General features: G+C 40.6%; 1 protein-coding gene across 7 annotated transcripts in view; it reads left to right on the plus strand.

Moving 5' to 3' along the window:
* Window positions 1–15,113, plus strand: part of LRRC8D (leucine rich repeat containing 8 VRAC subunit D) — a 118,504-nt gene extending 103,391 nt beyond the window's left edge. For all 7 annotated transcript variants that reach the window (XM_032247829.1, XM_032247833.1, XM_032247831.1 and 4 more), the window contains exon 3: window positions 11,861–15,113. In XM_032247829.1, coding sequence (XP_032103720.1) covers window positions 11,863–14,439 — 2,577 coding nt within the window. In that variant the 5' untranslated portion in view covers window positions 11,861–11,862 and the 3' untranslated portion in view covers window positions 14,440–15,113. The remainder of the gene's footprint in view (window positions 1–11,860) is intronic.
* The last annotated feature ends 215 nt before the right edge of the window (window positions 15,114–15,328 follow it).

The following is a 15,328-nucleotide window of genomic DNA, read 5'->3' on the forward strand; positions in this document are numbered from 1 at the left end:
TTTTTTTTTGAGACAGAGTCTTGCTCTTTGACCCAGGCTGGAGTGCAGCAGCGTGACCTTGGCTCACTGCAACCTCCGCCTCCCAGGCTCAAGCAATTCTCATGCCTCAGCCTTTTGAGTAGCTGGGATTACAGCCGCCCACCACTATGCCTGGCTATTTTTTATATTTTTAGTAGAGGTGGGGTTTCACCATGTTGGCCAGGCTGGTCTCAAACTCTCGATCTCAGGTCATCCGCCCACCTCAGCCTCCAAAAGTGCTAGGATTACAAATATGAGCCACCACACCCAGCCAACTTTTAAAGTCTTAATTTAGGGGATTAAATTTTTCTGTTTTAATGCTAGGGTTTTCTTGTATTGTTCATAATAATCTCATGCATATATGTTTTCCAGCAGTCACTGAGCTACACACATTTGCTATGGCCAACAAATGTGAACCAAGAGCAAGATTTGAATCCAGGTCTCTTGGGTATTGGAGTTGTGCTCTTTCTAATATCATTTGCCACCTCTTCATATAAATAATTTTTTTTTTGAGGTGGAGTTTTGCTCTTGTTGCCCAGGCTGGAGTGCAGCGGGGCAATCTCGGCTCACTGTAACCTCTGCCTCCTGGGTTCAAGCTATTCTTGTGCCTCACGCTCCCAAGTAGCTGAGATTACAGGTTTCCACCAACAGGCCTGGCTAGTTTTTTGTATTTTTAGTAAAGATGAAGTTTCATCATGTTGGCCAGGCACCTGACCTCAGGTGATCCACCTGCCTCAGCCTCCCAACATGGTGAGATTACAGGTGTGAGCCACTGCATCCAGCCAGTAATTTTAATTTAAATACATCTAAAAGAATAAATAAAATTAAATACCAAATATTTATCATCAGCCATTTATTTCAGGATTACTCTATGTACATGCTACTAATGCTAGTTCAAAATGCAACAAATTGGCCTAGTCATCCTCTGTTATTAACAGACTAAGACAGGCTTTTCTCCTCAATGATTCTTTTTTTTTTTTTAATTTAGACTCAGCAAACATTTCTGGGGACTTACTTTGTGCCAGACCTTGAACCAGGTGTTCCTAATACATTATACTATGAGGTGGTTTTTATTATTAAGATTTTAGAGATGAGACATGGATGTTAGAGAGATAATAACATACACAATCATTTAAAAACATATTTGAACTTAAAATGTAGTCTAGCATGAATAGGTACAATAGGCTACAACCATATCTACCTTCACTATCTTATTTCTGTTGAAAGGCAGTTTAGGCAGTAAAATAAACAAAGGTTGAGATCTGGTTTCTTTATTTTAACAGCTTTATTGAGATAAAATTTACATAACATGCAATTTACCCATTTGAAGTATATAATTCAGTGTTTTTTAGTGTAATCATGGGATTGTCCAACGCGCGTATCTTCTGATATTTTAACTTGACTCGTTATTGACTTTTTCCGTTACCACTAACCATACATTTGAATAAGAAAACAGGATCATAATTCTAAAAGGATTTAGATTCAACCCTGTTATTTTCAGATTTAGTTTTGTCCAACCAAAGTCCAATAACTTTTCCTTTTCAGTTCTAGTACAAAAACTTCCTTGACTTCCACGAGAAATGTTTGCTTACAGGAATGTTAAGCTGATTTTCATGTGTGCCATTGACAAAGAGAAGCTTTGGAATGTGAAATCCACTTTCTCATAATGTAATTATTTAAGTCTTTTGCAGTGAACATATTATAAAAGAGAAACCAAAGAATATATACAATTAATGCTTATTAAATGTGCCTTTCTCAAGTTAAAATACAAAAAGCCCTTGATAACCATTTATAGCCATTCTGAGTCCTGATTGTCTAAGGAGTTCAAACCTCAAGATGTGGATGGAATGCAGAAACCAGGTGCTGATCTCCTCTCTCATTGGCTTAACTTCATATCAGAAAGAATCATATTGTTATGATGGCCATACTTCCCAAAGCAATATACAGATCTAGTGCTATTCCTATCAAACTACCCTGTCATTTTTTGCAGAATTAGAAAAAAACTATTCTAAAATTCATATGGAACCCAAAAAAAGCCGAATCACCAATGCAATACTAAGCAAAAAGAACAAAGCTGGAGACATCACATTGCGTGACTTCAAACTATACTGTAAGACCATGGTAACCAAAACAGCATGGTTCTGATACAAAAGCAGACACACAGACCACTGGAACAGACAGAGGCCACAAATAAAGTTGCACACATACAACCACCTGATCTTTGACAAAGTCAACAATAACAAACAATAGGGAATGGATTCCCTGTTCACTAAATGGTGCTGGGATAACTGGCTAGCTATATACAGAAGATTGAAACTGGACCCCTTCCTTTCACCATATACAAAAAACTAACTCAGGATGGATTAAAGACTTAATTAAGACCTAAAAAAAAATTAAAACCCCAGAATAAAACCTAGAAAATACTATTCTGGATGTTGGCCTTGGCAAAGAATTTATGACTAAATCCCCAAAGACAATTGCAACAAAAACAAAAATTGACAAGTGGGACCTAATTAAACTAAAGAGGTTCTACACAGCAAATTAAACTATCAACAGTAAACAGACAACATACAGAATGGGAGAAAATATTTGCAAACTATGCATCTGACAAAGATCTGATATCCAGAATCTATAAGGAACTTAAATCAGCAAGCAAAAAACAATTCCTTTAAGAAATGGGCAAAGGACATGAACAGATACTTCTCAAAAGAAGACCTACATGTGGATCTACATGTGGACAACATATATATGAAAAAATGCTCATCATCACTAATCATCAGAGAAATGCAAATCAAAAAGACAGTGAAACACCCTCTCAGACCAGAATGGCCATTATTAAAAAGTCAGACAACCACCAGAGGCTGTCAGGGTTGCAGAGAAAAGAGAACACTTAGTGCACTGCTGGTGGGAATATAAATTAGTTCAGCCACTGTGTGGAGTTTTCTCAAAAAAGTTAAAACAGAACTATAATTCAACCCAGCAGTCTGTATTGCATGTATACCCAAAGGAAAACAAATCATTCTACAAAAAAGATGTATACTTGAATGTTCATTGCAGCACTTTTCACAATAGCAAAGACATGGAGTCAACCAAGATGCTCATTGACAGTGGACTGGATTTTTTTTTTTTTTTTTAATATGGCACAAACACACCATGGAATACTATGCAGCCATAAAAAAATGAATCATGTTTTTTTGCAGCAACATGGATGCAGCTGGAGGCCATTATCCTAGGAAAAGTAATGCAGGAACATAAAACCAAATACCACATGTTCTCACTTATAAGTAAAAGCTAAATTACACTGAATATACATGGATACAAAGAAGGAAACAATAGACACAGCGGACTGCTTAATGAGGGAGAGAAAGGAGCGGGGTTGAGTAGGAAGGCTCCCTGTCAGGTACTGTGCTCATTAGTCAGGGATCCCCAACCCCTGGGTCGCAGACTGCAGCTGGTCCATGGCCTGTTAGGAACCGTGCCACACAGCAGGAGGTGAGCAGTGGGAGAGCGAGCGAAGGTTCATCTGTATTTACAGTCATTCCCCATTGCTCACGTTACTGCCTGAGCTCTGCCTCCTGTCAGATCAGCAGCAGCATTAGATTCTCATAGGAGCGTGAACCCTATTGTGAACTCTGAATTCAAGGTATCTGGGTTGTGCTATCCTTACAAGAATCTAATGCCTGATGATCTATCATTGTTTCCCGTCACCCCCAGATGGGACTGTCTAGTTGTGGGGAAAACAAGCTCAGGGATCACACTGATTCTACATCGTGGTGGGTTGTATAATTATTTCATTATATATTACAGTGTAATAATAATAGAAATAAAGTGTATAACAAATGTGATGCACTTGAGTTATCCCGAAACCACCCTTCTCCCCAATCCATGGAAAAATTGTCTTCCATGAAACCAGTCCCTGGTGCCAAAAAGGTTGGGGACTGCTGACCTTGGTGTTGGGATCATTCATATACCAAGCCTCAGTGACTCAGTTTACCCATGTTACAAACCTGCACATGTACACCTTGAACCTAAGTCACTTGAGGATCATAATGTACTTAATATACTATATTATATAAATGTGTTTAATATACTTTATACACCTACACACTCAGTACATATGAAAAGCTACTTTTGTTTTCAAAGTACTTGTGCATCTTTAATTCAGTTGATGTTTGAAATACCCCCTGGTAGGAAAGGCATATGTCATTATCCCCATTTTTAGTGGGTAAAATGGTATAACAGATACATTAATTCAAGCCCTGTGGCTGACATTGCTGGAAAGTGCTGGTTTTCTGCCTTATGGCCTGGGCACTTCCTTAAGCCTGTACCTACATCCATGCCTTGGTTTCCATGCTTTGGTTTACCCATGAGGTGTGATATCTGTACAGGGGTATAAGGGTATACTAGACAATAACTGGGATAGCATTAAAATTATTTGTGGTTTCTCTGGCACATCGTTTATCTCATGCTATGCCTTTGCCCTTGCTATTTCTTCAGTCAAAATTGTATTCCCTCCTCTCCCCACCTCCTCATGTATCACCCCTCCTTCATCTCTCAGCTCAAAACCACACCTCTGTGAAGTTCTCCCAGTTACCACATGCAGACTTGGGCTTGCCCTGCCCTGTGCATCTGCTGTACTTTGTATTAACTTCGTATTACTTTGTATTAAGGTCAAAGTGATGCCCTTACTATTAGGTTGGTGCAACTTTTGCCCATTACAAGTAGTGGCAAAAACCGCAATCATTTTTGCACCAACCTAATATGTTGTAATTGTACACTTACTGCATATCATCCTGCATTAGACTGGCATCTCCTTGAGGGCAAGGGGTCTGTTAGACCATCTCTGCATTCCCTTCCATGGTGCCTGGCACCATGGGGCTGGTGGCTTTCTTGAATTCCCAGCGAATGTCAGGAAGGGATGGTGGTAATCACACAATTTCATTGCTTTGTCTCCACTAAGCCAAGGACAACAGTGAGGGGTTTCCTCCTTCAATAGCCAACAACATAGCCATTGGATGATGCATGGTAGAGAAAAAGATTTAGAGATGAAAGATTCTGTTAGCTCTCTAACTTAATTAGTTCAGAGAGGTCATTTAAGCTTTTTGGGCCTCAGGTTTCCTCATACTGTTGGGTAGTAGTAATGCCTAGATGACCAGATTATGATAAAAATAAATAGAGATCTTGTATAGAAAAGTAGCTTGTAAACCGTAAAGCACTACAAACATGAGAAAGAGGAAAAGGTCATCTGGTAGGAAGAGCATGTGCTTTGGCCTTAGGTGGAATTTTAAATCCAGACCCTGCTACTAATTATTTAAAGTCCACACTTCTGTGAGTCTATTTCTTCTCCTCTCAAGAATAAATAACAATGCTTTGGCTGTTTAGAGTAATGTTGTGAAGGTTAAATAGGATTCAGGCAATGTTCTACTTGTGTTCCACCTGTGTACATTCAACTTTTTCCAGCCAGAGCTTTGAGATACTGCATGTTCCTACCTCTGCACCTTCTTTTCTATGGCAGAGTCAGTTCTTTGTACTCCAGGGAGAGCAGGTACCTACTCTCAGGCTGGGGAAATACATCGTGAGGGGAGACCACCAGAGGAAGAGACAGGCTTCCCTGGCATGTGATCCCAGCCAGCCTGGATTTGCCTTGGGACAGGGTGGAGGTGCTGCCTCAGTGTCATGTCACAGCACATTCCTAGGACAGCTGTTTCTGCTGCAGCTTCTTTTACCATTTCCTTTGAAACTTTTTATTGAAGTGAAAGCCTACACACCAAAAACTTTTTATTGAAGTGAAAGCATGAGTGTACGGATCACGTTTTATAAATTGAACACACCCATATAACCAGATCATTCATTCTTGCTGCCGCCTAGTATTCTATTTTGTAAAGATACCACATCTTTTTTAAAATTCTACAGTTGATAGGCATTTGGATAGCTTCCAATTTAGAGCTAATACAAATGGTGCTTCAACGAGCATTCTCATACATGTCTTCTGATGAATATATACCCACGTTTCTTACAGGTATATACCTAGCTGTGGAATTGCAGGGTCATAGAGTGTGCTTATGCCCAATTTTAATAGATAATACTAAAACATTTCCCAGAGTTTCCCAACATTGACACACTCACTAGCAGTATTTACATTCCAGTTGCTCCAGCATCTCCACCAGCACTTAGTATTATCTGCCAATTTAATTTTAGGAATTCTGATGGATTTTATAATTTCATATAACATTTAGAAATAGAGCCATTCTCTTAGCCCCCAAAACCTTAAACTAAACTTTTGTACATTCATTTTCAGGATTGTGCTCTGTATACAATGAGGAAGTTGTATCAGATGTAAAGCTCCTAGTACAGTGCTTGCCACGTGGAAGGAAACGACAAGTGGTAGACACTATTAGTGTCATTATTATCATCATCACTGAGTGCCATCTGTGTTCGTCAAGGGTAAGAGTAGGGCATGGTGGATTACAAAGGTGACTAAGACGTATTTTCTGCCTGCGAGGAGTTCAAGAGCTACTCAAAGAGACCAAGATTAGAAACAGATTTTTGTAGGGGTTTTTTTGTTTGTTTTTGAGACGGAGTCTTGCTCTGTTGCACAGGCTGGAGTGCCGTGGCACAGCCTCGGCTCACTGCAACTTCCACTTCCCGAATTCAGGCAGCTCTCCCTGCCTCAGCTTCCTGAGTGACTGGGATTATAGGCACCTGCCACCATGCCTCACTAACTTTTTTATTTTTAATAGAGATGGGGTTTTGCCACGTTGGCCAGGCTGGTCTCAAACTCCTGACCTCAGGTGATCCGCCCACCTCAGCCTTCCAGAGTGCTGGGATTACAAACGTGAGCCACTATGCCCAGCCTAGATACAGATTGTTATTAGACAATATGATAGCAATTTGAAGGAAAAGGTAGTACTTGAGCTGGGACTTAATAAGGAAAAGTTCAATAGAAAAAAGAGAAATGAGGGCCGGGCGCGGTGTCTCAAACCTGTAATCCCAGCACTTTGGGAGGCCGAGACGGGTGGATCACGAGGTCAAGAGATCGAGACCATCCTGGTCAACATGGTGAAACCCCGTCTCTACTAAAAATACAAAAAATTAGCTGGGCATGGTAGCGCGTGCCTGTAATCCCAGCTACTGAGGAGGCTGAGGCAGGAGAATTGCCTGAACCCAGGAGGCGGAGGTTGTAGTGAGCCGAGATCACGCCATTGCACTCTAGCCTGGGTAACAAGAGCGAAACTCCGTCTCAAAAAAAAAAAAAAAGAAAGAAAAGAAAAAAGAGAAATGAGCTGGAGAAAACAGTGAGGGCACAAAACTTATGGTGGGGGGTGGCAGAGTAGACAATGGGCTGGAGGAGAGGAGCTCATCTGAGGTTGGAGTGGTCGTGTGCTGTTATTGAGTGTTAATCATTCTTGCAGGGAGTCTGGGGCTCGAGCTGGTGACTGTGTGTGAAGTTACAGTACTCTGTACTCTGTTGCTGTGCCCACTGCCACTGCCTTTGAACTTTTCTTCTCCCACTGGGAAGGTGGACAGCCTCTTCTATTTCCTGGGATCAAAGCCTGTCCTGAGTACAGGGTGCTTGAAAACTACCATTGACATTTCAACAGCTGCAAAGTAACACTGGTTGCAAGGATCCAACAGTGTCTCTGCTGTATGGTCTTTTTAACTATGTTTATGCTGAGACCTGGCTTGTAGTGTTCATTCTTGCATAGACCCAGGTTGCTTTGTGGTGGCAATTCAGTGTAATAAAATGCTCCTCTGCCCGTTACCATCTGTAGATGTTAATAAATGTTCTCAAGGAATTTTTAGGATGCTGAAGATAATGATCAAGATCTCAAAATTATTTCATTGATTGAGCACCTGCTACTATGTGTCAGGCATTGGATACATAGGACAAAGAAGGAATTTGGACATAGTGCATGTCTTCATTGAACTGGTAATCCAGTGGGAGATCAGACAAGTAAATACAATGTCATAAGGGCTGTGATGGGCGGAGGTACAGATTCCTGTGAGAACACATCCAAGAAGCACCTCACCCAGACTAAGGGATCAGGGAAGGCTTTCTGGAAAAGGCTGCAGAAACCTGATAGCCTAGTGAAAAGGAGTAGGGAGGAAGTAGTCAAGGCAGAGGAAACAAAGCGTTGGAGAGGCTGAACACAAGGGAGAGAATGGCTTGTTGGAGAAGCTGGCAGAAGTTTCTCTAACAAGACTAGAGCAGAGGGACCCTAGAGAGTTTTTACCAAGGGACCTAAGGCAAGATGGAAAATGGATTGAAGGAGGTAAAGCCTGGCAGCAGGAACACCAGTCGTAATCATCATGATGTAAAAGACGGATAACCAGTGTTCTCAGTACACAGGCTGTGAAAATTCACTTCTCTCTCAGTCCTTCAACCCAAACATTCTGGCTTCTCTAGAACCAGGTGCAACTACAGTCACATGTCACTTAAAGGGGATACCTTCTGAGAAATGTGGTGTTAGGCAATTTCATTGTTCTGTGACTATCAGGGTGTACTTACACAGAGCTAGATGGTGTGTGTGTATATGTATGTATGTATTCATATGGAAAACCAAATTTCCAACACCGTTACTGAATATCAGTCCTTTCCCCTACTTCAGGAGTCCTCAGTCCCCAGGCTGCAGACTGGTACCCATCGAGGCCTGTTAGGAACTAGACCACACGGCAGTAGGTGAGCCACGAGCGAGTAAGCGTTACCGCCTAAGCTCCGCCTTGTGTCAGCTCAGCAGCAGCATTAGAGTCTCATAGTCACGTGAAGCTATTGTGAACTGTGCATGTGAGATATCTAGATTGTGTGTTTCTTATAAGAATCTAATGCCTGATGATCCAAGATGAAACAGTTCCATCCCAAAACCATCTCTCCCCACAACCCCTGTTTGTGGAAAAATTGTCTTCTACAAAATTGGTCTGCGGTGCCAGTAAGGTTGGGGACCATTGCCCTACTTGACCTAGAATGCCAATGTTTAGTGTTGTATGTCACATTTCTGTGCAGTTCATTATAAGATGGAGTCTCACTCTGTCATCCAGGCTGGAGTGCAGTGGCGCAATCTTGGCTCACTGCAACCTCTGCCTCCCAGGTTCAAGCAGTTCTTCTGCCTCAGCCTCCTAAGTAGCTGGGATTACAAGCATGCACCGCTATGTCCGGCTAATTTTTGTATTTTTAGTAGAGATGGGGTTTCACCATATTGGCCAGGTTGGTCTCATACTCTTAGTCTCAAATGATCCACCTGGCCCTCGGCTTCCCAAAGTGCTGGGATTACAGGCATGAGCCCCTGTCCCTGACCATTATAATCTTATGGCAACACCATCATATATGCAGTACATTGTTGACCAAAATACCATTATGCAGTTCATGACTTTATTTAAAAAGTAAAGAAAAATCCTATTTGAAAGAAATCTATTGTTTCTATTACACAAATGGCCCTTTAAAACATGGTCCCCAGGTATGACTGTTATGATCTTTGCCAGGGATAAACCTGTGCAAGGTGTATTCTCTAGTCTCTGTACGAGAACTAAGAGTCACTCTGGGCTGGATGCAATGGCTCACGCCTGTAATCCCAGCACTTTGGGAGGCTGAGGCGGTTGAATCAGTTGAGATCAGGAGTTCGAGACCAGCCTGACCAACATGGTGAAACCCCGTCTTTTCTAAAAATACAAAATTAGCCGGGCATGGTGGTGCACACCTGTAATCCCAGCTACTTGAGAGCCTGAGGTAAGAGAATTGCTTGAACCCAGGAGTCGGACGTTGCAATGAGCCGGGATCGCGCCATTTCACTCCAGCCTGGGCTCTTGCGAAACTCTGTCTCAAAAAAAAAACAAAAAAAAAAACAGTCACTCTGTATAACCTGCAGCTTGATGCTGTGTTTTGTGCATTCTAGATAGGAACTGAAGAGCTCAAAATGACATGAGGTTGAGCTGTTTCTCATTTAGTTTAGCTTGCTGTGATTCCAGTAGCCTTTCTTCCTGTTTACCCAAGCCATTCACGAAAGCAAAACCCACACAAAATACAGGAGCTCAGAATAAAAGGGGTTTAAGTGGGTGTGTTATCTCCCACTTCCCCTACTAAGGTACAAATATTTATTTTTCTTTTTTTCACTTTCTTCGTAATTTTTTTTTAACAGTGACTGGATACCAGGCATTTCATACTTAAGCCCTGAAGTCTGGGAATGTGATTTCTAACAATTTTATGTTTGGAGTTCTTAGGCTTGTGTTTACCTGCTTAGGCTTGTGTTTACCTGCTTACATAAGAGATATTTTGCTTACAAAACTAACTCTAGATGTGATCATTGCTGAAGTATTCATTGTATTTTATTAAGAAATATTATATACCTGCTCTGTGCAGTACTAGGTATGGGGAAGGGTTTCAGAAAAAAAGAAAATAAGACCTGGTCCCTGCTTTCAGAAACTTAATTTAAAACAGAGCGGAATCAAAGTACTAATGCCACCTTTCTTCATTGTGTCATCCAAGGAAGATACGAGTAATCAGTCACAGCACTGTTTCCTACTGAAACCAGAATCGGCCTCAGAATCCTCAACGCAGCATTCCAGACAACCATGAATAGATAAAAATCCACCTTCCATCCTTTATTTTAAAAAATACATGCATTCTCAAAGTCTTGGGTACTTGCCGTGGTTTTTATTGCTTTGTCTTTTGCTCATTTTTAAAGAAACAAGATGATGTATTTCTTTAAAAAAGACAAGCAATATGAATCTGGAAACCCAAGAACCTTCCGAAAAAGCAAAATATGGTAATGTGGTTTTTCAAGAAGTTGAAACTTGAAACATTTGGTTCATGTATGTAATCAGAGAAGCCCATTCCCATTACTTGCCACTATAAACATAGTTTTTCTTGGTTACTTCCAGGATGATTGCTCTGGTACTTTATTATTTGTATAAACTAGTTCCAGTGCTATAAAGCTGCCAGCTTTATGACCACATTTCAAGTTTCCTGGTGCTGGGGCTTCCTTCATGGCTGCTCAGGTCACTTGCTTTAGCAGAGAACATAGGTCTTCCAGGTGCTGACATTCAGCATCACCATCATTGATTATTTCATGGCCAGCTGAGTCTTGAGCTGTCTTTTTAATCCACATGTTTTCCATAAGCACTGCATCAAAGGCCAGAGTTTCAGCTATATATACTGATAAATCGCAAGTGGATAAGACTCCTCCTAAACGCTAGACCCTTAATTTCAGCTGTTCACGGACACTTCCCCCAGAGTGAATGGAGCTAACATAAACAGCTAACAAACACTTGTAGCCAGAGGGTGTGGTAAGAGCTTCACAATCATTACTTAACCTTTCCAGCAACCCTTAGAAGTTTTCATCCCTGTTATACAGATGGGAAGTACAAGGCTTAAGGAATCACACCATTAGTAAATGTTAGCACTGAGTCTGGAACATAAGACTATCCAGAGTTCAATGGTATTTAATGGTATACACAGACCCTTCAATTTTGGCTTATACAAAATAAGAGTCATCCCACTCCTCGACCTCCAAATTTCAGTCTTAACTTTAAATGAGTCCAGCCGACAACAAATGCCATCCTGCTGTCATATCCTCCTTCAAGGTCCACTAAGTAACCACTATGGGCTTTATTTAGTCTGTCATCATTTCTTACCTAGAATGTAATTCTTACTCATTTTTCCCCCTTCCCTTGCACTAGGAGACAAAAGCTATATATTCCCCTTTTAGTTTATTTTCTGCTACTCTTATCTTGGATAAAACGATAGGACCTGAATAAGAAAACTTTAGTTTGGAGCAGGCACAGGATTTTTCTCATTTACTCTTTTCACTTGCATCTCTAGAATAATGTCTTTTCTCTTCTTGTTTTCTAGGAATGTTTACCCTTGCAGAAGTTGCGTCACTTAATGACATCCAGCCAACTTACCGAATCCTGAAACCATGGTGGGATGTGTTTATGGATTACCTGGCTGTTGTTATGTTGATGGTAGCCATCTTTGCAGGAACCATGCAACTTACCAAAGATCAGGTGGTCTGTTTGCCAGTATTGCCATCTCCTGTAAATTCAAAGGCACATACACCACCAGGAAATGCTGATGTCACCACCGACATCCCGAAGATGGACACGGCCACCAACCAAGACCAAGATGGATGGGCGACAAATGACATTTCCTTTGGGACATCTGCTGTGACACCTGACATACCTCTCAGAGCCACATATCCTCGCACAGATTTCACAGTTCAAAATCAGGAGGCAAAGAAAGAGAAGAAAGATCCGACAGGCCGAAAAACAAACTTGGATTTTCAGCAATATGTATTTATTAATCAGATGTGTTACCATCTGGCTCTTCCGTGGTATTCTAAGTATTTTCCATACCTTGCTCTTATACATACTATTATTCTCATGGTCAGTAGCAACTTTTGGTTCAAATATCCCAAAACATGCTCAAAAGTAGAACATTTCGTTTCAATATTAGGAAAGTGCTTTGAATCCCCTTGGACTACAAAAGCATTGTCTGAGACAGCATGCGAAGACTCAGAGGAAAACAAGCAGAGAATAACAGGTGCCCAGACTCTACCAAAGCATGTGTCTACCAGCAGTGATGAAGGGAGCCCCAGTGCCAGTACACCAATGATCAGTAAAACTGGCTTTAAATTTTCAGCTGAGAAGCCTGTGATTGAAGTACCCAGCATGACCATCCTGGATAAAAAGGATGGAGAGCAGGCCAAAGCCCTGTTTGAGAAAGTGAGGAAGTTCCGTGCCCATGTGGAAGATAGTGACTTGATCTATAAACTCTATGTGGTCCAAACAGTTATCAAAACAGCCAAGTTCATTTTTATTCTGTGCTACACAGCGAACTTTGTCAACGCAATCAGCTTTGAACACGTCTGCAAGCCCAAAGTTGAGCATCTGACTGGTTACGAGGTATTTGAGTGCACCCACAATATGGCTTACATGTTGAAAAAGCTTCTCATCAGTTATATATCCATTATTTGTGTTTATGGCTTTATCTGCCTCTACACTCTCTTCTGGTTATTCAGGATACCTTTGAAGGAATATTCTTTTGAAAAAGTCAGAGAAGAGAGCAGTTTTAGTGACATTCCAGATGTCAAAAATGATTTTGCGTTCCTTCTCCACATGGTAGACCAATATGACCAGCTGTATTCCAAGCGATTTGGTGTGTTCTTGTCAGAAGTTAGTGAAAATAAACTTAGGGAAATTAGTTTGAACCACGAGTGGACATTTGAAAAACTCAGGCAGCACATATCACGCAATGCCCAGGACAAGCAGGAGTTGCATCTGTTCATGCTGTCGGGGGTGCCCGATGCTGTCTTTGACCTCACAGACCTAGATGTGCTAAAGCTGGAGCTGATTCCAGAAGCTAAAATTCCTGCTAAGATTTCTCAAATGACTAACCTCCAAGAGCTCCACCTCTGCCACTGCCCTGCAAAAGTTGAACAGACTGCTTTTAGCTTTCTTCGCGATCACTTGAGATGCCTTCATGTGAAGTTCACCGATGTGGCTGAAATTCCTGCCTGGGTGTATTTGCTCAAAAACCTTCGAGAGTTGTACTTAATAGGCAATTTGAACTCTGAAAACAATAAGATGATAGGACTTGAATCTCTCCGAGAGTTGCGACACCTTAAGATTCTCCACGTGAAGAGCAATTTGACCAAAGTTCCCTCCAACATTACAGATGTGGCTCCACATCTTACAAAGTTAGTCATTCATAATGACGGCACTAAACTGTTGGTACTGAACAGCCTTAAGAAAATGATGAATGTCGCCGAGCTGGAACTCCAGAACTGTGAACTAGAGAGAATTCCACATGCTATTTTCAGCCTCTCTAATTTACAGGAACTGGATTTAAAGTCAAATAACATTCGCACAATTGAGGAAATCATCAGTTTCCAGCACTTAAAACGACTCACTTGTTTAAAATTATGGCATAATAAAATTGTTACTATTCCTCCCTCCATTACCCATGTCAAAAACTTGGAGTCACTTTATTTCTCTAACAACAAGCTCGAATCCTTACCAGTGGCAGTATTTAGTTTACAGAAACTCAGATGCTTAGATGTAAGCTATAACAACATTTCATTGATTCCAATAGAAATAGGATTGCTTCAGAACCTGCAGCATTTGCATATCACTGGTAACAAAGTGGACATTCTGCCAAAACAATTGTTTAAATGCGTAAAATTGAGGACTTTGAATCTGGGACAAAACTGCATCACCTCCCTCCCAGAGAAAGTTGGTCAGCTCTCTCAGCTCACTCAGCTGGAGCTGAAGGGGAACTGCTTGGACCGCCTGCCAGCCCAGCTGGGCCAGTGTCGGATGCTCAAGAAAAGTGGGCTTGTTGTGGAAGATCACCTTTTTGACACCCTGCCACTCGAAGTCAAAGAGGCATTGAATCAAGACATAAATATTCCCTTTGCAAATGGGATTTAAACTAAGATAATACGTGCACAGAGGTGTGTAGGAACAAATTCCTAGATTGCAAGTGCTCACGTACAAGTTCTTACAGGATAATGCATTTTAGGAGTAGACACATCTTTTAAAATAAAAGAGAAGATGCATAGATGGCTGATAGAAGACATAACTGAATGTTCAATGTTTGTAGGGTTTTAAGTCATTCATTTCCAAATCTGTTTTCTTATTTTTTCTTTTGGGGAAAGGGAAGGAAAAATTATAATCACTAATCTTGGTTCTTTTTAAATTGTTTGTAACTTGGATGCTGCCGCTACTGAATGTTTACAAATTGCTTGCCTGCTAAAGTAATGATTAAATTGACATTTTCTTACTATATCACCTTTTTTGAGGGGTCTTAATTTACTTTGCTTAATTGGTGCAATATTGCTTTAACTCAGATCACTAAAGACAGACACATCAAGTCCAAACTTGTAAATTTAGATTTACTAAAATACTGATTTATTTCCTGTTTTAATTTAAAGCCTCAAATAAGCACTTCTCACAATAGTTGACTGGTACTGCTGCTTCTGAGCATCTCATGTCATAGATTTTATACTCTTACAGACTTGGAATGCATTAGAGATATGTGGATTGTTAGAGGTTTTGTTTGTTTTTTAAGAATAAGTAACAATAAAATAACAAATTTCTTAATAGCTTTTTTGACATAGTTTGGAATTCTGATTATATGGTACATTTTTCTACCAATAATATAGGGTTACCAATAAATAGAAAATGTTTTCTAAAAATAAATTTTATTACAACAAAATAAAAATGTTAATGACTTATTAACACAACCTCCAGTATCACCACTATTTGGAAGATAACACAGAATCACAAGTACCATTTAATTTCTTGCTCTTTTCACTAT

The sequence above is a fragment of the Sapajus apella genome, unplaced genomic scaffold (genome assembly GCF_009761245.1).
Source record: "Sapajus apella isolate SASKATOON/1434 unplaced genomic scaffold, GSC_monkey_1.0 scaffold64, whole genome shotgun sequence".
NCBI classification, from domain to species: domain Eukaryota; kingdom Metazoa; phylum Chordata; class Mammalia; order Primates; family Cebidae; genus Sapajus; species Sapajus apella.